This window comes from Oncorhynchus tshawytscha, linkage group LG09 (genome assembly GCF_018296145.1).
Source record: "Oncorhynchus tshawytscha isolate Ot180627B linkage group LG09, Otsh_v2.0, whole genome shotgun sequence".
Classification (NCBI taxonomy): domain Eukaryota; kingdom Metazoa; phylum Chordata; class Actinopteri; order Salmoniformes; family Salmonidae; genus Oncorhynchus; species Oncorhynchus tshawytscha.
The window spans coordinates 74369767-74395388 of record NC_056437.1 but is presented as its reverse complement, the minus strand read 5'-3'; the positions used below and the strand labels follow the sequence as shown (position 1 = coordinate 74395388).

General features: G+C 46.4%; 1 protein-coding gene across 7 annotated transcripts in view; it reads left to right on the top strand.

Moving 5' to 3' along the window:
- LOC112225730 (SRC kinase signaling inhibitor 1-like) overlaps window positions 1-25622 on the top strand; it is a 112434-nt gene that overhangs the window by 71405 nt on the left and 15407 nt on the right. For 6 of the 7 annotated variants that reach the window (XM_042327420.1, XM_042327423.1, XM_042327422.1 and 3 more), the window contains 7 exons: window positions 201-519; window positions 936-1212; window positions 1411-1559; window positions 1646-1795; window positions 3233-3322; window positions 3451-4548; window positions 6265-6396. In XM_042327420.1, coding sequence (XP_042183354.1) covers window positions 201-519; window positions 936-1212; window positions 1411-1559; window positions 1646-1795; window positions 3233-3322; window positions 3451-4548; window positions 6265-6396 — 2215 coding nt within the window. The remainder of the gene's footprint in view (window positions 1-200; window positions 520-935; window positions 1213-1410; window positions 1560-1645; window positions 1796-3232; window positions 3323-3450; window positions 4549-6264; window positions 6397-25622) is intronic. The other variant, XM_042327425.1, reaches the window with a different exon arrangement.

Sequence of the window (25622 nt, the reverse complement as noted above, 5' to 3'; positions counted from 1 at the left end):
CTGACCGCCATTGCGCAGGTACGACCCAATACGCTGACCATCAGTGAAACATCGACACTGATCCAACATCACAGGTACATGAACAATGTTTAACTCAGCGCCTGCATTGTCTAGCCACAGCCCACCAGCACTGACCACATAACGGCCGATATACAGACGTTACTGGCATCGCCTGACACTGGCTGTGTTTGTGTGGTCAGGCAAGTGAACGAGGGCGTGTGGAAGAAGCAGGAGGACTTCCCCAAGCACAGCAGTGAGGACTTCCGTAAGAGTTCTGACTTTGACATGCCCACCAGCCCCCCTCTCAACCTCAGTGACCTGAGGGGCGGCAGCAGCCTGTCTAACTGGAGCCCCCACTCCAGCCACAGCCATAGTCACAGTCATGGTCATGGACCCAGCCACCCCTCCTCTGGCCCTCACAGGGACAATCATCCCCCTGTGCCTCACAAGGGCCGGGCCCTGGAAGAGCTGGCCAACCGCGCTGCCGCTGATAAGGCTGTGTCTGTGGAGGTTCGACTGGTAAGGAACCCTTCTGTTACTCCATTCTAGTGTTTAGTCTGTAGTTGTCCTAGTGTAGCATTGGTATGATGATACGGTATGTATAGGTTTTGGAGGAGAGTGTGCGTAGGCATGAGTGAGTCTGCAAGTGTGGATGTCTGCACATGTGTGAGTGAGTGTCAGTGGATTCTGCTGAGGGGAGGACGGCTCATAATAAGAGCTGGAACGGAGCGAAGGAATGGTATCAAACACATGGAGACACATGTTTGATGTATTTTATACCATTCCACTGATTCTGCTCCAGTCATGACCACAAGCCCGTCCTCCCCAATTAAGGTGCCACCAACCTCCTGTGGTGAGTGTGTGTGTGTGTGTGTCTGCGTGTGTATACAATATCCCTCCCTGTGCTATATCTCTCTATGGTTCCCCCTCCCCAGGCAGCAGAGAGGGACTGGGAGGAGAAGCGGGCCAGTCTGACCCAGTACAGTGCTCAAGACATCAACCGTCTGCTGGAGGAGACCCAGGCTGAGCTGATGAAGGCCATCCCAGACCTGGACTTTGCCGCCAAGCAGATCAACAAGCCCTCCTCCAACACACCCTCCCAGTCTCAGACCCCCCAGAGTGGGGGAGGGACCACAGAGCACCGCCCTACCAAGCCCCAGCACGCCACACACAAGCTCTCGGGGAAGGAACCTGGCTCCAGACGTGGTTCTGGTAAGGATACATCAGACCTCTCCTCACCCAACAGAGGTAACAGTAGGGCGTTGTTTTTTTTTTGATGTACTGATGGGAAGCAGTGTTTTGTCACATACTCAGCTCCTGAATGTGTCAGGGTCGGCTGTGGTGCCAGTATGAAGGTACTGTGTCCGGTATCTCTAACGGGTGCCCATGGTACTGCCCTGCCTGCCACAGATGCAGAGCAGCTGACAGTGACTCGCTATCGTACAGAGAAGCCCTCGAAGTCGCCCCCTCCCCCACCACCTCGACGCAGCTTCCCATCATCCCCGGCTGGCCTAATCACCCGCAGTGGAGAGACCCTTATCCCCGGCAAGAGCATGAAGGTGACAGAGCATGAGGCATGGATGTATATTCACACACACATGCACCTCCTGCCTAGTTTCTGATCTCCACTATGTATGTGTGTAAGTCGGAGGTGGAGGAGGCAGAAGCACAGAAGCCCTATGTGAAGCTGCGACGGACGGTGTCTGAAAACCCGCGTCCTGCGTCCACCCCTCCCACCATCGCCTCTGGAGACAAGGAGGAGGGAGAGGAGGGCAAGATCGCTGCTGAACTGGAGGTACTGGTATACCAGCTTCGGAAATAGTGGATTAATAGTGTTTGCAGAGTTGATATAGTATTAGTAGAAGTGGTCCCTGAAGGATTTTAGGTAAGGGTGGACGGAATGGGAAATGTTGCTGAAAAACGGCACTTCCTCCGCTTCCCTAATTTTGCCCCTAATTTGGCCTAGAGTTTATAGCTATACACACACACACACACACACACACACACACACACACACACACACACACACACACACACACACACACACACACACACACACACACACACACACACACACACACACACACGACCGTTGTAGGCCTCATTAGCTGGCTGCTTGGTGTGTTAGAGAGGATGGTCAGGTCAAAGCAGCAGGTGCCATATGTCCTCCACACCCCAGGCCTCCTCACTGAGACAGAGAGTCCATTCACTCTGGGCCCAGATTACTGCTGATCACACAGCTTAATCACACACACACAGAGTGTCACCCAGAGCTCACAGACCAACCCAGCTTGGCCACGTGGACCCAAATGAAGTGTTGAGTTGTGTGTTTGTCTTTCTGATGCCCTGCTGGAAACAGTAAATTGGATTGATAATTCGTTTTTTTTACTGTCATTTTGATAGACCCGTTATAATAATTGATCTTGATATCATGGATAATTTATACTAATTTAACCATTATTTACATTATTTCAACCTCCCCTCCCTCCTACCCTTCCCCTGGCCAGCTGTTTCAGAGAACCCCCCTCAGGCTCAGCCACCCCCCTCCCCTGTCCCTGCCCAGTGTCCCCCGCAGCAGGACCAGCGTGCCCCCCTCCAGCCTTGACCTATGGCCCCCAGGGGCCCTGGGCACCAAGGTAACGCCCTCCCTGACCTCGCGAGGGCTTGTGTGGACTGCTGCTTCCTGAGACTGCCCTCACCTTCCTCCTCGAACTAACACTTCCACCCCTCTACCCCCTCCCTCAAATACACACTCCCATGTTCCATCCCTGATCTCTACACACCCCCTCCCAGAGTACACAGTCCCATCCTCACCTTTTATCTCTACCTGCAGAGTGCTCTCCACAGGGTCTCCTGTCAAACACAGCAGCTGGTCACCAGCACACAGAATGTACACTGACCGTATTCTGCTTGGTGCTGTAGGGAAAGTAAAGGAGTTTGTACTATTGTTTTAAATGTAGCCCTTTGGTCCAGCACTCCCCTTGTTCTACACTACCAGCGCACACCCCTAAACACACTGTCTCCAGACGACACACACACCCTATACCAACACACACTCACTCCCTGATGGAGTGATCACTCTTCCTTACACACAAACACTCCTGTGACTAGTCACTCTCTGTGTTGGTTGCAGTGCTCTGAAGTGCATGGATGTGCGTGTGTGTGTTAGAGTGTGCCAGTGTGTGCGTGTGCGTGTGTGAGCAGTTGTGAAACTCTACACTGTGTCTACCAGCTGTCTAGAGCATCGTTGGACCGCTCTGGCCTACAGTGGAAGCAGGGCAACTCAGACTTCACTGCCAGCATACTGGCATCACACTCACAGGTTAGTGCCCTAATGAGAAGTATTTTAGAACCAGTCAATTACCATTACACTGTTTAGAAAACAATCCTATTTTATCTTATTGAATGTATGTTGGACTATTACTTCTAATCACCCATTTTGTTTAACAGGCACAGAGCACAGCCCTTCCTGGTCCATCCTTCTCTCCTGTCCCCCGGATTGTGCTGACAGAGTGTGTGTCAGTTTCACTCTCTCCCTCAGAAGGCTTTGTCAGAGACTTGACACAGGACCATCAGATGTCCCCAACATTGGACCTGTCCCAGAGCCAGACTGCTCCTCCCCAGACAGTCCCCCAGATCCAGGAGGTCTCTAAGGGGAAGGATCCCGTCAGCCATCCCCAGAGGAAGCCCTCTCGGCGGGGGGAGCTGAGAATCCTGGACTCCTTTGAGAAGGAGGAAGAGAGGGAGGAGAGAGAAGAGCTGTCCTTGGTGGTGACTGAGCTGGGGGTGATGGTGATGTCACCCTCGGAGGCCCAGAAGCTCAGCAGGACCTGGGGAGAGGATCTACAGACACTCACCATCCCACCTCAGCCTTCAGAGGAAAGCACTGAAACCCGTCTGTGTGGGGCTCCACTACTGGTACTCTTCAGGGAGACTGTGACGGTCAGAGAGGCCTACAGGAAGCTGCAGTTACTGCTGGGCAGGGAGGAAGACACAGGGAGACACCCCAAGCCCAGAGCAGGATCTTCTCACAGCAGCCTCAATACCCTTGGTTCCAGGGTAACTCTCACCCCTGAGCAGCAGGACTCTCTGAGAGAGGTTCTGAGGAGAGGGGTGGAGACAGGGGCCAGGAACCTGAAACTCCCTCACAGCACTGGAACAAAGAGCATTCTAGCCACCCTTCCGGAGCCCAGTCAGGACTCTGCAGAAGCAGCAGTGAAACCCAAAGGGTCTACAGGTTGTAAGGAGAGCCAGGCCAGGGAAGAACAGGGACTGAACCCCTGGAAGCAGGGAGAGGACATTAGGAGCAGCACCTACAGCAGGCTGGACAGCCTGGATGAAACCATCCGTGAGCTGGAGAACACCCTGCTGGAGCTCAGTGGCCACCCCACCACAGTGCATCTCTCCAACCGCACACTCCCCACTGACACTTCCTTGTCAGAGGCTCCAGCCCCAGCCCAGATGCCTGGCACCAGCACCTCAGAGACCAAGAAGCCCCCAGTCCCACCCAAGCCCAAACCCTCCTATACTCCTGCCACGATGACCAAGGTCTATAACATGCACCCCTGCATAGACTCTGCTCTTTAGAGGGAATGCATTCACTTCTCTCTGTCCTCTTCTGTCTTTTTGGCTTTAAGTGTTGGTGTTGCTGTTTCTGCTGAAGCTGAGGCTTTATCTCGTCTTCCTCCTATTGACTTCAGAGGGAATCTGACTGCACATAACACACCAACCTCACAAGGAGTTATACCTCACACCTCCGTTGAACCACTCAACCTGCCAATTCCCACATAGAAGTAATCTGTCGTCTGCTCCCTGTGAAAACGGGTAGATTTTGTCAGTCCAAACAATGTTTTAAATCCTGAAGGCTTTAAATCTTTAATCTGTTCAACTCCAAGGGGTCGTCAGCAGATACTCTCCTTCTCTGTACTGTGATTAGTTATGTGGGGCTACTGTCCACTTGGAGACGGGTTGTTCATTGTCTTTTCATTGATCCTCTGTTTCTACTCTGTAAACCAGGGCAAGTCCAATCTCTGCTGCAATAAACTGTCATTTCTCTTTCTCTCCCCTCTTTATTTCCCCCCCTCTCTTCACGTCTTTGTCTTTGTCTTGTCTTTGTCCTTTGCTACTTCTCTCGTCTCTGTAATCAATTACCAGTTACCTGCATCCTCAACTATTATGGCTTTACCTTGAACTTTCTTTCGGCTTATCGACAAACTAAATGTTGAAACTTGTTTACAAATTGGTCTGAAACTGAATACAGACACACATTGTTGTTTTCATTATCCCTTAGTAAATCATTAGCATAGGGCAGACCAGACCTCGGAAGGCTCATTGCATGCTGGGAGTCGGAGTTTGTCATTTCACCTTTAGGTCAACTCTCCTTGTAAAGCTCCCAAAATGAAATACATGGTTGAATAATGATGATAGATAGAGAGTTAGAGATAGACAGGCGAAGAGGTAGACTGTAGCATGGACCACCATGTTGTCTCAGTGTGTACATGGACTTTCATTCAGTCCAACTGCAGTGGAGTGCCAAGCTACAGTGGGGCTGACTGTCAGGGACTGTTTCTCCTCTCGGCCGTTCAGCTGGAGAAACAGGTCCCGTGGGCTTGACGTGGGGTTTCGTGTGGAGTTGCAGCGTTTTCACGCCTTGTTGCATCGCCCTTAGCACTGTAACCACCACTGCCTTTAACTGGGTCTCATTAGGCCAATCAGATCCTTCACCCAGGTTCCCTACTCTACCCCTGAATGATTCATATTAGCATACCATACTGGGCGCTCCGTCTCCTGTAATCATATGCACTGCCTTTCCTATTAGCCAATGTGTGTGTGTGGAGGAGGTTGGGGAGTAGATAGGATGTGTGTTGGAGTGAGTGAGTGCATATTTACTTTTTGCATATTAGAGGCAGAGAAAATGGTTGAGCCGACGACATCGTATGATGGAGCCCCTGGTGCAGCCACGCTACGCAAACACCACTTTGAATTTTCCATTTCCATATTCACCTGTTTGTCAGATCTTCTGCAGCCAGTGTGTAATGATGTAGTGAAAGTCAGTGGGGCGGATAGCAGGGAGGTGTTTCAGCGAGGGCTAGAGTGAGGACCCTGATCTTAGGGTTTTCAGCAGCCGGCGGGGATACTGGGTGAGAGCTTCTATTGAGTTGGTATATGTCTGATTAAAAGGAATGAAATGTAAATCTGTTCGTCCTCTGTGACACTAATACTCACATCTCTCCCCTCTTCTCCTCTCCTTGTCTCCTTCTCCAGGGAGGCAACAGCTCTTCAGCTGTGGGTAAAGTCCACTCCTCGGCTGCCTCTCGACTGAAGCACCTGCAGCAGAGCAGCACAGAGAAGACCAAAACTGGCAAGAGGGAAGACTTCCTCAAGGGCCAGCAGCAGGTACTGTATTCTAGTGAGACTGATCATCTACTACTGACTGCCCCTACCTAACTGACCCCACACCTCAATCTTCTGCACAAGGTAGCCTATTCCACTGTTGTACTAGTGTACCTCCATATCTTGGTGTGACTTCTTAGTCCATAGACTGTCGATGGATTAGCCAGAGCCACTAGTACTACTAGGGTCCTGTTTGATAAAGGGGATATAGATAGTGTATGGAATAGATAGTGTAGTGCACCAGGGCATCTGAAGGTTTTGGAGGATGTTGGGTTATAAGTTGGGAGATGCAAGGGGACCCAGGGGAGACGGGGAAATGGAACTGATCAGCCGTGTCAGAACAAAGTCATGCTGAGAGAGAACTTTCTTCTCTGGTGCAGGCAGGAGTCATGTCAATGAAATAAGCTTTAATGTCAATGTTACTTGAAAAATACCAGAGCACTGAAGTGCACCTAAACCCCCTCTACATGCTAAAAATACTTTGATTGGGAATTCAGAGAGGGAGCCATTCATGCGAATCAAGAGAGAGTGTGTGTGTGTGTGTGTGTGTGTGTGTGTGTGTGTGTGTGTGTGTGTTTGTGTGTGTGTCTGTTTGTGTGTGTCTGTTTGTGTGTGAGTGAGAGAGAGTTTTTAAAATTATTTTTAAATAATCTTTATTGGGTCTGGGAGCCCACAACACAATAAATACTCATACAAAACCATAGTTACACATCAATTAAAAGCACAACTCCAATTCCTCCTCCACAGTAACTATTGTCATATAGTCAACCAGACACTCTTCTTTAAGAAGTACACCATGCTCAACCATACGATCAACCAGACACTCTTCTTTAAGAAATACACCATGCTCAACCATACGATCAACCAGACACTCTTCTTTAAGAAATACACCATGCTCAACCATACGATCAACCAGACACTCTTCTTTAAGAAATACACCATGCTCAACCATACAATCAACCAGACACTCTTCTTTAAGAAATACACCATGCTCAACCATACGATCAACCAGACACTCTTCTTTAAGAAATACACCATGCTCAACCATACGATCAACCAGACACTCTTCTTTAAGAAATACACCATGCTCAACCATACGATCAACCAGACACTCTTCTTTAAGAAATACACCATGCTCAACCATACGATCAACCAGACACTCTTCTTTAAGAAGTACACCATGCTCAACCATACGATCAACCAGACACTCTTCTTTAAGAAGTACACCATGCTCAACCATACGATCAACCAGACACTCTTCTTTAAGAAGTACACCATGCTCAACCATACGATCAACCAGACACTCTTCTTTAAGAAGTACACCATGCTCAACCATACGATCAACCAGACACTCTTCTTTAAGAAGTACACCATGCTCAACCATACGATCAACCAGACACTCTTCTTTAAGAAGTACGCCATGCTCAACCAACCTATCAACAAGACACTCTTCTTTAAGAAATACCACCACCGCCTTATTCATCCGGGGTGCATAAGCAACATTCTTGTATCCTACCTTCTCTCCTACGGAGACCAGAAGTGACAGTAGCTTCAGTAACACACCTAAAGCCGTGCCGAAGTGACAGGGCCGGCATCCCCATTCGGGCTGCCATCCCCGCCAAAATCAGGGTCATTTCGATACGAAAAACAAAATACTTAATTCAACCACAACAAAAATAATAACCTTAATCAGCACAGAAGAAAACCAAAAAATGCCACCAAGAAATAGCAAACCGAAAGAAAGTTGTGAATATCTAACTCTCCACAACACACGCACTCCTTCACTCAAACAATTCCCAGCATGTACCAACCACTCCCAGCATGCAGAGAGAGAGAGAGAGAGAGAGAGAGAGAAGCCAATCAAGCCATTTGAGTTGAAGAGAGAGAGTGCGCACGAGAGAGAGAGAGAGAGAAAGAGAGAGAGAGAGAGAGAGGGCTGGGCAGAGAAAGATGTAGGGAGAGACCGAGAGAGAGATGCATATATAATATATAGAGAGAATGTGTTATGAGACTGGGCTGACTAGTAGCTATGTAGGTAAACATGGGAGGAATCTCGAATTCCCTTGTCTCCCAATGTAGGCTGAGGCTAATCAGTAACCAGTTGTGTCAGTGCTATCACTAATTATTCAATAGGAAGAGCTCAGTGCTTCCCCCCAGTGTGCTCCCTTCAGCTGTCACTCGCTTTCTCTCTCTTCCTCCGTTTTATTCATCACTCCTTCCTTACTGCCCAATCTTTAACATCCCTATTATTTATTGTTCTTTCAATTTGGCTGTCTCTCTTTTCCCACCTCTGTATTTCTCTCTCTCCCCGTGTCTCTCTTTTCCCACCTGTCTTTCTCTCTCTCCCCCTGTGTCTCTCTTTTCCCACCTCTGTATTTCTCTCTCTCCCCGTGTCTCTCTTTTCCCACCTGTCTTTCTCTCTCTCCCCCTGTGTCTCTCTTTTCCCACCTGTCTTTCTCTCTCTCCCCCTGTGTCTCTCTTTTCCCACCTCTGTATTTCTCTCTCTCCCCGTGTCTCTCTTTTCCCACCTGTCTTTCTCTCTCTCCCCCTGTGTCTCTCTTTTCCCACCTCTGTATTTCTCTCTCTCCCCCTGTGTCTCTCTTTTCCCACCTCTGTATTTCTCTCTCTCCCCGTGTCTCTCTTTTCCCACCTGTCTTTCTCTCTCTCCCCCTGTGTCTCTCTTTTCCCACCTCTGTATTTCTCTCTCTCCCCGTGTCTCTCTTTTCCCACCTGTCTTTCTCTCTCTCCCCCTGTGTCTCTCTTTTCCAACCTCTGTATTTCTCTCTCTCCCCGTGTGTCTCTTGTTCCCTCCCTCTTCTTCCCTGTTTTTGGAAAGCTGTAGGGGTGGAGTGGCCTCCTTCTAGCCCACTGAGAGGAAAATGAATCCCATTATTTCAGTATGAGGACACAGGATCTCAGCGTGTTCCCTTTGTCCACAGACTGTTGCAAATAATTACGCTGAAAATAGGCTGTGTGAAAACACTATCCCCTCTCCCAAAGGAAATACATTTAAAACAATCTCTCTCAGAGTCGGCACCAGGCCATAAGTTAAGATAGCGCCAACAACAACAGTAACAAAGACATTACTAAACCCATACTCAATGGCTGACAGTAGGCTGTTTGTATTGACATAACATGCCATGGATGTCTGTTTTCTCTCATTACTCCACCTCAAGTTATAAGTTAGTTTCCCCACTCCCATTGAGTTGTAAGTTAGTAGCCCTACTCCCATAGAGTTGCAAGTTAGTAGCCCTACTCCCATTGAGTTGTAAGTTAGTAGCCCCACTCCTATAGAGTTGTAAGTTAGTAGCCCCACTCCTATAGAGTTGTAAGTTAGTAGCCCCACTCCTATAGAGTTGTAAGTTAGTAGCCCTACTCCCATAGAGTTGTAAGTTAGTAGCCCCACCCCCATAGAGTTGTAAGTTAGTAGCCCCACTCTCATAGAGTTGTAAGTTAGTAGCCCCACTCCTATAGAGTTGTAAGTTAGTAGCCCCACTCCAATAGAGTTGTAAGTTAGTAGCCCCACTCCCATTGAGTTGTACGTTAGTAGCCCCACTCCCATAGAGTTGTAAGTTAGTAGCCCCACCCCCATATAGTTATAAGTTAGTAGCCCCACTCCCATAGAGGTATAAGTTAGTAGCCCCACTCCCATAGAGTTGTAAGTTAGTAGCCCCACTCCCATAGAGTTGTAAGTTAGTAGCCCCACTCCTATAGAGTTGTAAGTTAGTAGCCCCACTCCTATAGAGTTGTAAGTTAGTAGCCCCACTCCTATAGAGTTGTAAGTTAGTAGCCCCACTCCTATAGAGTTGTAAGTTAGTAGCCCCACTCCTATAGAGTTGTAAGTTAGTAGCCCCACTCCTATAGAGTTGTAAGTTAGTTTCCCCACTCCCATTGAGTTGTAAGTTAGTAGCCCCACCCCCATAGAGTTATAAGTTAGTAGCCCCACTCCCATTGTGTTATAAGTTAGTAGCCCCACCCCCATAGAGTTGTAAGTTAGTAGCCCCACTCCCATAGAGTTGTAAGTTAGTAGCCCCACTCCCATAGAGTTGTAAGTTAGTAGCCCCACTCCCATAGAGTTGTAAGTTAGTAGCCCCACTCCCATAGAGTTGTAAGTTAGTAGCCCCACTCCCATAGAGTTGTAAGTTAGTAGCCCCACTCCTATAGAGTTGTAAGTTAGTAGCCCCACTCCTATAGAGTTGTAAGTTAGTAGCCCTACTCCCATAGAGTTGCAAGTTAGTAGCCCTACTCCCATTGAGTTGTAAGTTAGTAGCCCCACTCCCATAGAGTTGTAAGTTAGTAGCCCCACTCCTATAGAGTTGTAAGTTAGTAGCCCCACTCCTATAGAGTTGTAAGTTAGTAGCCCCACTCCTATAGAGTTGTAAGTTAGTAGCTCTACTCCCATAGAGTTGTAAGTTAGTAGCCCCACCCCCATAGAGTTGTAAGTTAGTAGCCCCACTCTCATAGAGTTGTAAGTTAGTAGCCCCACTCCTATAGAGTTGTAAGTTAGTAGCCCCACTCCAATAGAGTTGTAAGTTAGTAGCCCCACTCCCATTGAGTTGTACGTTAGTAGCCCCACTCCTATAGAGTTGTAAGTTAGTAGCCCCACCCCCATATAGTTATAAGTTAGTAGCCCCACTCCCATAGAGGTATAAGTTAGTAGCCCCACTCCTATAGAGTTGTAAGTTAGTTTCCCCACTCACATTGAGTTGTAAGTTAGTAGCCCCACCCCCATAGAGTTATAAGTTAGTAGCCCCACTCCCATTGTGTTATAAGTTAGTAGCCCCACCCCCATAGAGTTGTAAGTTAGTAGCCCCACTCCCATAGAGTTGTAAGTTAGTAGCCCCACTCCCATAGAGTTGTAAGTTAGTAGCCCCACTCCCATTGAGTTGTAAGTTAGGAGCCCCACTCCTATAGAGTTGTAAGTTAGGAGCCCCACTCCTATAGAGTTGTAAGTTAGGAGCCCCACTCCTATAGAGTTGTAAGTTAGTAGCCCCACTCCTATAGAGTTGTAAGTTAGTAGCCCCACTCCTATAGAGTTGTAAGTTAGTTTCCCCACTCCCATTGAGTTGTAAGTTAGTAGCCCCACTCCTATAGAGTTGTAAGTTAGTAGCCCCACTCCTATAGAGTTGTAAGTTAGTAGCCCCACTCCTATAGAGTTGTAAGTTAGTTTCCCCACTCCCATTGAGTTGTAAGTTAGTAGCCCCACTCCTATAGAGTTGTAAGTTAGTAGCCCCACTCCTATAGAGTTGTAAGTTAGTAGCCCCACTCCTATAGAGTTGTAAGTTAGTTTCCCCACTCCCACTGAGTTGTAAGTTAGTAGCCCCACTCCTATAGAGTTGTAAGTTAGTAGCCCCACTCCTATAGAGTTGTAAGTTAGTAGCCCCACTCCCATAGAGTTGTAAGTTAGTTTCCTCACCCCCATAGAGTTGTAAGTTAGTAGCCCCACCCCCATAGAGTTGTAAGTTAGTTTCCCCACTCTCATAGAGTTATAAGTTAGTAGCCCCACCCCCATAGAGTTATAAGTTAGTAGCCCCACTCCCATAGAGTTGTAAGTTAGTAGCCCCACTCCTATAGAGTTGTAAGTTAGTAGCCCCACTCCCATAGAGTTGTTAGTTAGTTTCCCCACTCTCATAGAGTTATAAGTTAGTAGCCCACCCCCATAGAGTTGTAAGTTAGTTTCCTCACCCCCATAGAGTTGTAAGTTAGTTTCCTCACCCCCATAGAGTTGTAAGTTAGTAGCCCCACTCCTATAGAGTTGTAAGTTAGTTTCCCCACCCCCATAGAGTTGTAAGTTAGTAGCCCCACCCCCATAGAGTTGTAAGTTAGTTTCCCCACTCTCATAGAGTTATAAGTTAGTAGCCCCACCCCCATAGAGTTGTAAGTTAGTAGCCCCACTCCTATAGAGTTGTAAGTTAGTAGCCCCACTCCCATTGAGTTATAAGTTAGTAGCCCCACCCCCATAGAGTTGTAAGTTAGTAGCCCCACTCCCATAGAGTTGTAAATTAGTAGCCCCACTCCTATAGAGTTGTAAGTTAGTAGCCCCACTCCTATAGAGTTGTAAGTTAGAAGCCCCACTCCCATAGAGTTGTAAGTTAGTAGCCCCACTCCCATAGAGTTGTAAGTTAGTAGCCCCACTCCCATAGAGTTGTAAGTTAGTAGCCCCACTCTCATAGAGTTATAAGTTAGTAGCCCCACCCCCATAGAGTTGTAAGTTAGTAGCCCCACTCCTATAGAGTTGTAAGTTAGTTTCCCCACTCCCATTGAGTTGTAAGTTAGTAGCCCCACTCCTATAGAGTTGTAAGTTAGGAGCCCCACTCCTATAGAGTTGTAAGTTAGTAGCCCCACTCCTATAGAGTTGTAAGTTAGTAGCCCCACTCCTATAGAGTTGTAAGTTAGTAGCCCCACTCCTATAGAGTTGTAAGTTAGTAGCCCCACTCCCATAGAGTTGTAAGTTAGTTTCCTCACCCCCATAGAGTTGTAAGTTAGTAGCCCCACCCCCATAGAGTTGTAAGTTAGTTTCCCCACTCTCATAGAGTTATAAGTTAGTAGCCCCACCCCCATAGAGTTATAAGTTAGTAGCCCCACTCCCATAGAGTTGTAAGTTAGTAGCCCCACTCCTATAGAGTTGTAAGTTAGTAGCCCCACTCCCATAGAGTTGTTAGTTAGTTTCCCCACTCTCATAGAGTTATAAGTTAGTAGCCCACCCCCATAGAGTTGTAAGTTAGTTTCCTCACCCCCATAGAGTTGTAAGTTAGTTTCCTCACCCCCATAGAGTTGTAAGTTAGTAGCCCCACTCCTATACAGTTGTAAGTTAGTTTCCCCACCCCCATAGAGTTGTAAGTTAGTAGCCCCACCCCCATAGAGTTGTAAGTTAGTTTCCCCACTCTCATAGAGTTATAAGTTAGTAGCCCCACCCCCATAGAGTTGTAAGTTAGTAGCCCCACTCCTATAGAGTTGTAAGTTAGTAGCCCCACTCCCATTGAGTTATAAGTTAGTAGCCCCACCCCCATAGAGTTGTAAGTTAGTAGCCCCACTCCCATAGAGTTGTAAATTAGTAGCCCCACTCCTATAGAGTTGTAAGTTAGTAGCCCCACTCCTATAGAGTTGTAAGTTAGAAGCCCCACTCCCATAGAGTTGTAAGTTAGTAGCCCCACTCCCATAGAGTTGTAAGTTAGTAGCCCCACTCCCATAGAGTTGTAAGTTAGTAGCCCCACTCCCATAGAGTTGTAAGTTAGTAGCCCCACTCCTATAGAGTTGTAAGTTAGTTTCCCCACTCCCATTGAGTTGTAAGTTAGTAGCCCCACTCCTATAGAGTTGTAAGTTAGAGCCCCACTCCTATAGAGTTGTAAGTTAGTAGCCCCACTCCTATAGAGTTGTAAGTTAATAGCCCCACTCCTATAGAGTTGTAAGTTAGTTTCCCAACTCCCATTGAGTTGTAAGTTAGTAGCCCCACTCCCATAGAGTTGTAAGTTAGTAGCCCCACTCCCATAGAGTTGTAAGTTAGTAGCCCCACTCCCATAGAGTTGTAAGTTAGTAGCCCCACTCCCATAGAGTTGTAAGTTAGTAGCCCCACTCCCATTGAGTTGTAAGTTAGTAGCCCCACTCCTATAGAGTTGTAAGTTAGTAGCCCCACTCCTATAGAGTTGTAAGTTAGTAGCCCCACTCCCATTGAGTTGTAAGTTAGTAGCCCCACTCCTATAGAGTTGTAAGTTAGTAGCCCCACCCCCATAGAGTTATAAGTTAGTAGCCCCACTCCCATTGTAGAGTTTAGTTAGTAGCCCCACTCCCATAGAGTTGTAAGTTAGTAGCCCCACTCCCATAGAGTTGTAAGTTAGTAGCCCCACTCCCATAGAGTTGTAAGTTAGTAGCCCCACCCCCATTGAGTTGTAAGTTAGTAGCCCCACTCCTATAGAGTTGTAAGATAGTAGCCCCACTCCTATAGAGTTGTAAGTTAGTAGCCCCACTCCCATAGAGTTGTAAGTTAGTAGCCCACTCCTATAGAGTTGTAAGTTAGTAGCCCCACTCCTATAGAGTTGTAAGTTAGTTTCCCCACTCCCATTGAGTTGTAAGTTAGGAGCCCCACTCCTATAGAGTTGTAAGTTAGGAGCCCCACTCCTATAGAGTTGTAAGTTAGGAGCCCCACTCCTATAGAGTTGTAAGTTAGTAGCCCCACTCCTATAGAGTTGTAAGTTAGTAGCCCCACTCCTATAGAGTTGTAAGTTAGTTTCCCCACTCCCATTGAGTTGTAAGTTAGTAGCCCCACTCCTATAGAGTTGTAAGTTAGTAGCCCCACTCCTATAGAGTTGTAAGTTAGTAGCCCCACTCCTATAGAGTTGTAAGTTAGTAGCCACACTCCTATAGAGTTGTAAGTTAGTTTCCCCACTCCCATTGAGTTGTAAGTTAGTAGCCCCACTCCTATAGAGTTGTAAGTTAGTAGCCCCACTCCTATAGAGTTGTAAGTTAGTAGCCCCACTCCTATAGAGTTGTAAGTTAGTTCCCCACTCCCATTGAGTTGTAAGTTAGTAGCCCCACTCCTATAGAGTTGTAAGTTAGTAGCCCCACTCCTATAGAGTTGTAAGTTAGTAGCCCCACTCCTATAGAGTTGTAAGTTAGAAGCCCCACTCCCATAGAGTTGTAAGTTAGTAGCCCCACTCCCATAGAGTTGTAAGTTAGTAGCCCCACTCCCATAGAGTTGTAAGTTAGTAGCCCCACTCCCATAGAGTTGTAAGTTAGTAGCCCCACTCCTATAGAGTTGTAAGTTAGTTTTCCCCACCCCCATAGGGTTGTAAGTTAGTAGCCCCACCCCCATAGAGTTGTAAGTTAGTAGCCCCACCCCCATAGAGTTGTAAGTTAGTTTCCCCACTCTCATAGAGTTATAAGTTAGTAGCCCCACCCCCATAGAGTTGTAAGTTAGTAGCCCCACTCCTATAGAGTTGTAAGTTAGGAGCCCCACTCCTATAGAGTTGTAAGTTAGTAGCCCCACTCCTATAGAGTTGTAAGTTAGTAGCCCCACTCCTATAGAGTTGTAAGTTAGTAGCCCCACTCCTATAGAGTTGTAAGTTAGTAGCCCCACTCCTATAGAGTTGTAAGTTAGTTTCCCCACTCCCATTGAGTTGTAAGTTAGTAGCCCCACTCCTATAGAGTTGTAAGTTAGTAGCCCCACTCCTATAGAGTTGTAAGTTAGTAGCCCCACTCCTATAGAGTTGTAAGTTAGTTTCCCCACTCCCATTGAGTTGTAAGTTAGTAGCCCCACTCCTATAGAGTTGTAAGTTAGTAGCCCCACTCCTATAGAGTTGTAAGTTAGTAGCCCCACTCCTATAGAGTTGTAAGTTAGTTTCCCCACTCCCATTGAGTTGTAAGTTAGTAGCCCCACTCCTATAGAGTTGTAAGTTAGTAGCCCCACTCCTATAGGGTTGTAAGTTAGTAGCCCCACTCCCATAGAGTTGTAAGTTAGTTTCCTCACCCCCATAGAGTTGTAAGTTAGTAGCCCCACCCCCATAGAGTTGTAAGTTAGTTTCCCCACTCTCATAGAGTTATAAGTTAGTAGCCCCACCCCCATAGAGTTATAAGTTAGTAGCCCCACTCCCATAGAGTTGTAAGTTAGTAGCCCCACTCCTATAGAGTTGTAAGTTAGTAGCCCCACTCCCATAGAGTTGTTAGTTAGTTTCCCCACTCTCATAGAGTTATAAGTTAGTAGCCCACCCCCATAGAGTTGTAAGTTAGTTTCCTCACCCCCATAGAGTTGTAAGTTAGTTTCCTCACCCCCATAGAGTTGTAAGTTAGTAGCCCCACTCCCATTGAGTTATAAGTTAGTAGCCCCACCCCCATAGAGTTGTAAGTTAGTAGCCCCACTCCCATAGAGTTGTAAATTAGTAGCCCCACTCCTATAGAGTTGTAAGTTAGTAGCCCCACTCCTATAGAGTTGTAAGTTAGAAGCCCCACTCCCATAGAGTTGTAAGTTAGTAGCCCCACTCCTATAGAGTTGTAAGTTAGTAGCCCCACCCCCATAGAGTTGTAAGTTAGTTTCCCCACTCTCATAGAGTTGTAAGTTAGTAGCCCCACCCCCATAGAGTTGTAAGTTAGTTTCCCCCCATAGAGTTATAAGTTAGTAGCCCCACCCCCATAGAGTTATAAGTTAGTAGCCCCACTCCCATAGAGTTGTAAGTTAGTAGCCCCACTCCTATAGAGTTGTAAGTTAGTAGCCCCACTCCCATAGAGTTGTTAGTTAGTTTCCCCACTCTCATAGAGTTATAAGTTAGTAGCCCACCCCATAGAGTTGTAAGTTAGTAGCCCTCACCCCCATAGAGTTGTAAGTTAGTTTCCTCACCCCCATAGAGTTGTAAGTTAGTAGCCCCACCCCATAGAGTTGTAAGTTAGTTTCCCCACCCCCATAGAGTTATAAGTTAGTAGCCCCACCCCCATAGAGTTGTAAGTTAGTTTCCCCACTCTCATAGAGTTATAAGTTAGTAGCCCCACCCCCATAGAGTTGTAAGTTAGTAGCCCCACTCCTATAGAGTTGTAAGTTAGTAGCCCCACTCCCATTGAGTTATAAGTTAGTAGCCCCACCCCCATAGAGTTGTAAGTTAGTAGCCCCACTCCCATAGAGTTGTAAATTAGTAGCCCCCCCTATAGAGTTGTAAGTTAGTTTCCCCATCCCATTGAGTTGTAAGTTAGTAGCCCCACTCCTATAGAGTTGTAAGTTAGTAGCCCCACTCCTATAGAGTTGTAAGTTAGTAGCCCCACTCCCATAGAGTTGTAAGTTAGTTTCCTCACCCCCATAGAGTTGTAAGTTAGTAGCCCCACCCCATAGAGTTGTAAGTTAGTTTCCCCACTCTCATAGAGTTATAAGTTAGTAGCCCCACCCCCATAGAGTTATAAGTTAGTAGCCCCACTCCCATAGAGTTGTAAGTTAGTAGCCCCACTCCTATAGAGTTGTAAGTTAGTAGCCCCACTCCCATAGAGTTGTTAGTTAGTTTCCCCACTCTTAGAGTTATAAGTTAGTAGCCCACCCCCATAGAGTTGTAAGTTAGTTTCCTCACCCCCATAGAGTTGTAAGTTAGTTTCCTCAGCCCCCCATAGAGTTGTAAGTTAGTAGCCCCACTCCCATTGAGTTATAAGTTAGTAGCCCCACCCCCATAGAGTTGTAAGTTAGTAGCCCCACTCCCATAGAGTTGTAAATTAGTAGCCCCACTCCTATAGAGTTGTAAGTTAGTAGCCCCACTCCTATAGAGTTGTAAGTTAGAAGCCCCACTCCCATAGAGTTGTAAGTTAGTAGCCCCACTCCTATAGAGTTGTAAGTTAGTAGCCCCACCCCCATAGAGTTGTAAGTTAGTTTCCCCACTCTCATAGAGTTATAAGTTAGTAGCCCCACCCCCATAGAGTTATAAGTTAGTAGCCCCACTCCCATAGAGTTGTAAGTTAGTAGCCCCACTCCTATAGAGTTGTAAGTTAGTAGCCCCACTCCCATAGAGTTGTTAGTTAGTTTCCCCACTCTCATAGAGTTATAAGTTAGTAGCCCACCCCCATAGAGTTGTAAGTTAGTAGCCCCACTCCCATAGAGTTGTAAGTTAGTTTCCTCACCCCCATAGAGTTGTAAGTTAGTAGCCCCACCCCCATAGAGTTGTAAGTTAGTTTCCCCACTCTCATAGAGTTATAAGTTAGTAGCCCCACCCCCATAGAGTTATAAGTTAGTAGCCCCACTCCCATAGAGTTGTAAGTTAGTAGCCCCACTCCTATAGAGTTGTAAGTTAGTAGCCCCACTCCCATAGAGTTGTTAGTTAGTTTCCCCACTCTCATAGAGTTATAAGTTAGTAGCCCACCCCCATAGAGTTGTAAGTTAGTTTCCTCACCCCCATAGAGTTGTAAGTTAGTTTCCTCACCCCCATAGAGTTGTAAGTTAGTAGCCCCACTCCTATAGAGTTGTAAGTTAGTTTCCCCACCCCCATAGAGTTATAAGTTAGTAGCCCCACCCCCATAGAGTTGTAAGTTAGTTTCCCCACTCTCATAGAGTTATAAGTTAGTAGCCCCACCCCCATAGAGTTGTAAGTTAGTAGCCCCACTCCTATAGAGTTGTAAGTTAGTAGCCCCACTCCCATTGAGTTATAAGTTAGTAGCCCCACCCCCATAGAGTTGTAAGTTAGTAGCCCCACTCCCATAGAGTTGTAAATTAGTAGCCCCACTCCTATAGAGTTGTAAGTTAGTAGCCCCACTCCTATAGAGTTGTAAGTTAGAAGCCCCACTCCCATAGAGTTGTAAGTTAGTAGCCCCACTCCTATAGAGTTGTAAGTTAGTAGCCCCACCCCCATAGAGTTGTAAGTTAGTTTCCCCACTCTCATAGAGTTATAAGTTAGTAGCCCCACCCCCATAGAGTTATAAGTTAGTAGCCCCACTCCCATAGAGTTGTAAGTTAGTAGCCCCACTCCTATAGAGTTGTAAGTTAGTAGCCCCACTCCCATAGAGTTGTTAGTTAGTTTCCCCACTCTCATAGAGTTATAAGTTAGTAGCCCACCCCCATAGAGTTGTAAGTTAGTTTCCTCACCCCCATAGAGTTGTAAGTTAGTTTCCTCACCCCCATAGAGTTGTAAGTTAGTAGCCCCACTCCTATAGAGTTGTAAGTTAGTTTCCCCACCCCCATAGAGTTGTAAGTTAGTAGCCCCACCCCCATAGAGTTGTAAGTTAGTTTCCCCACTCTCATAGAGTTATAAGTTAGTAGCCCCACCCCCATAGAGTTGTAAGTTAGTAGCCCCACTCCTATAGAGTTGTAAGTTAGTAGCCCCACTCCCATTGAGTTATAAGTTAGTAGCCCCACCCCCATAGAGTTGTAAGTTAGTAGCCCCACTCCCATAGAGTTGTAAATTAGTAGCCCCACTCCTATAGAGTTGTAAGTTAGTAGCCCCACTCCTATAGAGTTGTAAGTTAGAAGCCCCACTCCCATAGAGTTGTAAGTTAGTAGCCCCACTCCCATAGAGTTGTAAGTTAGTAGCCCCACTCCCATAGAGTTGTAAGTTAGTAGCCCCACTCCCATAGAGTTGTAAGTTAGTAGCCCCACTCCTATAGAGTTGTAAGTTAGTTTTCCCCACCCCCATAGGGTTGTAAGTTAGTAGCCCCACCCCCATAGAGTTGTAAGTTAGTAGCCCCACCCCCATAGAGTTGTAAGTTAGTTTCCCCACTCTCATAGAGTTATAAGTTAGTAGCCCCACCCCCATAGAGTTGTAAGTTAGTAGCCCCACTCCTATAGAGTTGTAAGTTAGGAGCCCCACTCCTATAGAGTTGTAAGTTAGTAGCCCCACTCCTATAGAGTTGTAAGTTAGTAGCCCCACTCCTATAGAGTTGTAAGTTAGTAGCCCCACTCCTATAGAGTTGTAAGTTAGTTTCCCAACTCCCATTGAGTTGTAAGTTAGTAGCCCCACTCCCATAGAGTTGTAAGTTTGTAGCCCCACTCCCATAGAGTTGTAAGTTAGTAGCCCCACTCCCATAGAGTTGTAAGTTAGTAGCCCCACTCCTATAGAGTTGTAAGTTAGTTTCCCCACTCCCATAGAGTTGTAAGTTAGTAGCCCCACTCCCATAGAGTTGTAAGTTAGTAGCCCCACTCCCATAGAGTTGTAAGTTAGTAGCCCCACCCCCATTGAGTTGTAAGTTAGTAGCCCCACTCCTATAGAGTTGTAAGTTAGTAGCCCCACTCCTATAGAGTTGTAAGTTAGTAGCCCCACTCCCATAGAGTTGTAAGTTAGTAGCCCACTCCTATAGAGTTGTAAGTTAGTAGCCCCACTCCTATAGAGTTGTAAGTTAGTTTCCCCACTCCCATTGAGTTGTAAGTTAGGAGCCCCACTCCTATAGAGTTGTAAGTTAGAGCCCCACTCCTATAGAGTTGTAAGTTAGGAGCCCCACTCCTATAGAGTTGTAAGTTAGTAGCCCCACTCCTATAGAGTTGTAAGTTAGTAGCCCCACTCCTATAGAGTTGTAAGTTAGTTTCCCCACTCCCATTGAGTTGTAAGTTAGTAGCCCCACTCCTATAGAGTTGTAAGTTAGTAGCCCCACTCCTATAGAGTTGTAAGTTAGTAGCCCCACTCCTATAGAGTTGTAAGTTAGTAGCCCCACTCCTATAGAGTTGTAAGTTAGTTTCCCCACTCCCATTGAGTTGTAAGTTAGTAGCCCCACTCCTATAGAGTTGTAAGTTAGTAGCCCCACTCCTATAGAGTTGTAAGTTAGTAGCCCCACTCCTATAGAGTTGTAAGTTAGTTTCCCCACTCCCATTGAGTTGTAAGTTAGTAGCCCCACTCCTATAGAGTTGTAAGTTAGTAGCCCCACTCCTATAGAGTTGTAAGTTAGTAGCCCCACTCCCATAGAGTTGTAAGTTAGTTTCCTCACCCCCATAGAGTTGTAAGTTAGTAGCCCCACCCCCATAGAGTTGTAAGTTAGTTTCCCCACTCTCATAGAGTTATAAGTTAGTAGCCCCACCCCCATAGAGTTATAAGTTAGTAGCCCCACTCCCATAGAGTTGTAAGTTAGTAGCCCCACTCCTATAGAGTTGTAAGTTAGTAGCCCCACTCCCATAGAGTTGTTAGTTAGTTTCCCCACTCTCATAGAGTTATAAGTTAGTAGCCCACCCCCATAGAGTTGTAAGTTAGTTTCCTCACCCCCATAGAGTTGTAAGTTAGTTTCCTCACCCCCATAGAGTTGTAAGTTAGTAGCCCCACTCCTATAGAGTTGTAAGTTAGTTTCCCCACCCCCATAGAGTTGTAAGTTAGTAGCCCCACCCCCATAGAGTTGTAAGTTAGTTTCCCCACTCTCATAGAGTTATAAGTTAGTAGCCCCACCCCCATAGAGTTGTAAGTTAGTAGCCCCACTCCTATAGAGTTGTAAGTTAGTAGCCCCACTCCCATTGAGTTATAAGTTAGTAGCCCCACCCCCATAGAGTTGTAAGTTAGTAGCCCCACTCCCATAGAGTTGTAAATTAGTAGCCCCACTCCTATAGAGTTGTAAGTTAGAAGCCCCACTCCCATAGAGTTGTAAGTTAGTAGCCCCACTCCCATAGAGTTGTAAGTTAGTAGCCCCACTCCCATAGAGTTGTAAGTTAGTAGCCCCACTCCCATAGAGTTGTAAGTTAGTAGCCCCACTCCTATAGAGTTGTAAGTTAGTTTTCCCCACCCCCATAGGGTTGTAAGTTAGTAGCCCCACCCCCATAGAGTTGTAAGTTAGTAGCCCCACTCCCATAGAGTTGTAAGTTAGTAGCCCCACCCCCATAGAGTTGTAAGTTAGTAGCCCCACTCCCATAGAGTTGTAAGTTAGTAGCCCCACCCCCATAGAGTTGTAAGTTAGTAGCCCCACTCCATAGAGTTGTGAGTTAGAGCCCCACTCCCATAGAGTTGTAAGTTAGTAGCCCCACTCCTATAGAGTTGTATAGTTTGTAAGTTAGCCCCACTCCCATTGAGTTGTAAGTTAGTAGCCCCACTCCTATAGAGTTGTAAGTTAGTAGCCCCACTCCTATAGAGTTGTAAGTTAGTAGCCCCACTCCTATAGAGTTGTAAGTTAGTAGCCCCACTCCTATAGAGTTGTAAGTTAGTTTCCCCACTCCCATTGAGTTGTAAGTTAGTAGCCCCACTCCTATAGAGTTGTAAGTTAGTAGCCCCACTCCTATAGAGTTGTAAGTTAGTAGCCCCACTCCTATAGAGTTGTAAGTTAGCCCCACTCCCATTGAGTTGTAAGTTAGTAGCCCCACTCCTATAGAGTTGTAAGTTAGTAGCCCCACTCCTATAGAGTTGTAAGTTAGTAGCCCCACTCCCATAGAGTTGTAAGTTAGTTTCCCCCCCCCATAGAGTTGTAAGTTAGTAGCCCCACCCCCATAGAGTTGTAAGTTAGTTTCCCCACTCTCATAGAGTTAGAGTTAGTAGCCCCACCCCCATAGAGTTATAAGTTAGTAGCCCCACTCCCATAGAGTTGAGTTTAGCCCCACTCCTATAGAGTTGTAAGTTAGTAGCCCCACTCCCATAGAGTTGTTAGTTAGTTTCCCCACTCTCATAGAGTTATAAGTTAGTAGCCCACCCCCATAGAGTTGTAAGTTAGCCCCACCCCCATAGAGTTGTAAGTTAGTTTCCTCACCCCCATAGAGTTGTAAGTTAGTAGCCCCACTCCTATAGAGTTGAGTTAGTTTCCCCACCCCCATAGAGTTGTAAGTTAGTAGCCCCACCCCATAGAGTTGTAAGTTAGTAGCCCCACTCCATAGAGTTATAAGTTAGTAGCCCCACCCCCATAGAGTTGTAAGTTAGTAGCCCCACTCCTATAGAGTTGTAAGTTAGTAGCCCCACTCCCATTGAGTTATAAGTTAGTAGCCCCACCCCCATAGAGTTGTAAGTTAGTAGCCCCACTCCCATAGAGTTGTAAATTAGTAGCCCCACTCCTATAGAGTTGTAAGTTAGTAGCCCCACTCCCATAGAGTTGTAAGTTTAGCCCCACTCCCATAGAGTTGTAAGTTAGTAGCCCCACTCCCATAGAGTTGTAAGTTAGTAGCCCCACTCCCATAGAGTTGTAAGTTAGTAGCCCCACTCCTATAGAGTTGTAAGTTAGTTTTCCCCACCCCCATAGGGTTGTAAGTTAGTAGCCCCACCCCCATAGAGTTGTAAGTTAGTAGCCCCACTCCCATAGAGTTGTAAGTTAGTAGCCCCACCCCATAGAGTTGTAAGTTAGTAGCCCCACTCCCATAGAGTTGTAAGTTAGTAGCCCCACCCCATAGAGTTGTAAGTTAGAGCCCCACTCCTATAGAGTTGTAAGTTAGTAGCCCCACTCCCATAGAGTTGTAAGTTAGTAGCCCCACTCCTATAGAGTTGTAAGTTAGTAGCCCCACCCTATAGATTTGTAAGTTAGTCCCCACTCCCATTGAGTTGTAAGTTAGTAGCCCCACTCCCATAGAGTTGTAAGTTAGTAGCCCCACTCCTATAGAGTTGTAAGTTAGTAGCCCCACTCCTATAGAGTTGTAAGTTAGTAGCCCCACTCCTATAGAGTTGTAAGTTAGTAGCCCCCATTGAGTTGTAAGTTAGTAGCCCCACTCCTATAGAGTTGTAAGTTAGTAGCCCCACTCCTATAGAGTTGTAAGTTAGTAGCCCCACTCCTATAGAGTTGTAAGTTAGCCCCACTCCCATTGAGTTGTAAGTTAGTAGCCCCACTCCTATAGAGTTGTAAGTTAGTAGCCCCACTCCTATAGAGTTGTAAGTTAGTAGCCCCACCCCCATAGAGTTGTAAGTTAGTTTCCCCACTCTCATAGAGTTATAAGTTAGTAGCCCCACCCCCATAGAGTTATAAGTTAGTAGCCCCACTCCCATAGAGTTGTAAGTTAGTAGCCCCACTCCTATAGAGTTGTAAGTTAGTAGCCCCACTCCCATAGAGTTGTTAGTTAGTTTCCCCACTCTCATAGAGTTATAAGTTAGTAGCCCACCCCATAGAGTTGTAAGTTAGTTTCTCACCCCCATAGAGTTGTAAGTTAGTTTCCTCACCCCCATAGAGTTGTAAGTTAGTAGCCCCACTCCTATAGAGTTGTAAGTTAGTTTCCCCACCCCCATAGAGTTGTAAGTTAGTAGCCCCACCCCCATAGAGTTGTAAGTTAGTTTCCCCACTCTCATAGAGTTATAAGTTAGTAGCCCCACCCCCATAGAGTTGTAAGTTAGTAGCCCCACTCCTATAGAGTTGTAAGTTAGTAGCCCCACTCCCATTGAGTTATAAGTTAGTAGCCCCACCCCCATAGAGTTGTAAGTTAGTAGCCCCACTCCCATAGAGTTGTAAATTAGTAGCCCCACTCCTATAGAGTTGTAAGTTAGTAGCCCCACTCCTATAGAGTTGTAAGTTAGAAGCCCCACTCCCATAGAGTTGTAAGTTAGTAGCCCCACTCCCATAGAGTTGTAAGTTAGTAGCCCCACTCCCATAGAGTTGTAAGTTAGTAGCCCCACTCCCATAGAGTTGTAAGTTAGTAGCCCCACTCCTATAGAGTTGTAAGTTAGTTTTCCCCACCCCCATAGGGTTGTAAGTTAGTAGACCCACCCCCATAGAGTTGTAAGTTAGTAGCCCCACCCCCATAGAGTTGTAAGTTAGTTTCCCCACTCTCATAGAGTTATAAGTTAGTAGCCCCACCCCCATAGAGTTGTAAGTTAGTAGCCCCACTCCTATAGAGTTGTAAGTTAGAGCCCCACTCCTATAGAGTTGTAAGTTAGTAGCCCCACTCCTATAGAGTTGTAAGTTAGTAGCCCCACTCCTATAGAGTTGTAAGTTAGTAGCCCCACTCCTATAGAGTTGTAAGTTAGTTTCCCAACTCCCATTGAGTTGTAAGTTAGTAGCCCCACTCCCATAGAGTTGTAAGTTAGTAGCCCCACTCCCATAGAGTTGTAAGTTAGTAGCCCCACTCCCATAGAGTTGTAAGTTAGTAGCCCCACTCCTATAGAGTTGTAAGTTAGTTTCCCCACTCCCATAGAGTTGTAAGTTAGTAGCCCCACTCCCATAGAGTTGTAAGTTAGTAGCCCCACTCCCATAGAGTTGTAAGTTAGTAGCCCCACCCCCATTGAGTTGTAAGTTAGTAGCCCCACTCCTATAGAGTTGTAAGTTAGTAGCCCCACTCCTATAGAGTTGTAAGTTAGTAGCCCCACTCCCCATAGAGTTGTAAGTTAGTAGCCCACTCCTATAGAGTTGTAAGTTAGTAGCCCCACTCCTATAGAGTTGTAAGTTAGTTTCCCCACTCCCATTGAGTTGTAAGTTAGAGCCCCACTCCTATAGAGTTGTAAGTTAGGAGCCCCACCCTATAGAGTTGTAAGTTAGGAGCCCCACTCCTATAGAGTTGTAAGTTAGTAGCCCCACTCCTATAGAGTTGTAAGTTAGTAGCCCCACTCCTATAGAGTTGTAAGTTAGTTTCCCCACTCCCATTGAGTTGTAAGTTAGTAGCCCCACTCCTATAGAGTTGTAAGTTAGTAGCCCCACTCCTATAGAGTTGTAAGTTAGTAGCCCCACTCCTATAGAGTTGTAAGTTAGTAGCCCCACTCCTATAGAGTTGTAAGTTAGTTTCCCCACTCCCATTGAGTTGTAAGTTATTTCCACTCCCATTGAGTTGTAATTAGTAGCCCCACTCCTATAGAGTTGTAAGTTAGTAGCCCCACTCCTATAGAGTTGTAAGTTAGTAGCCCCACTCCTATAGAGTTGTAAGTTAGTTTCCCCACTCCCATTGAGTTGTAAGTTAGTAGCCCCACTCCTATAGA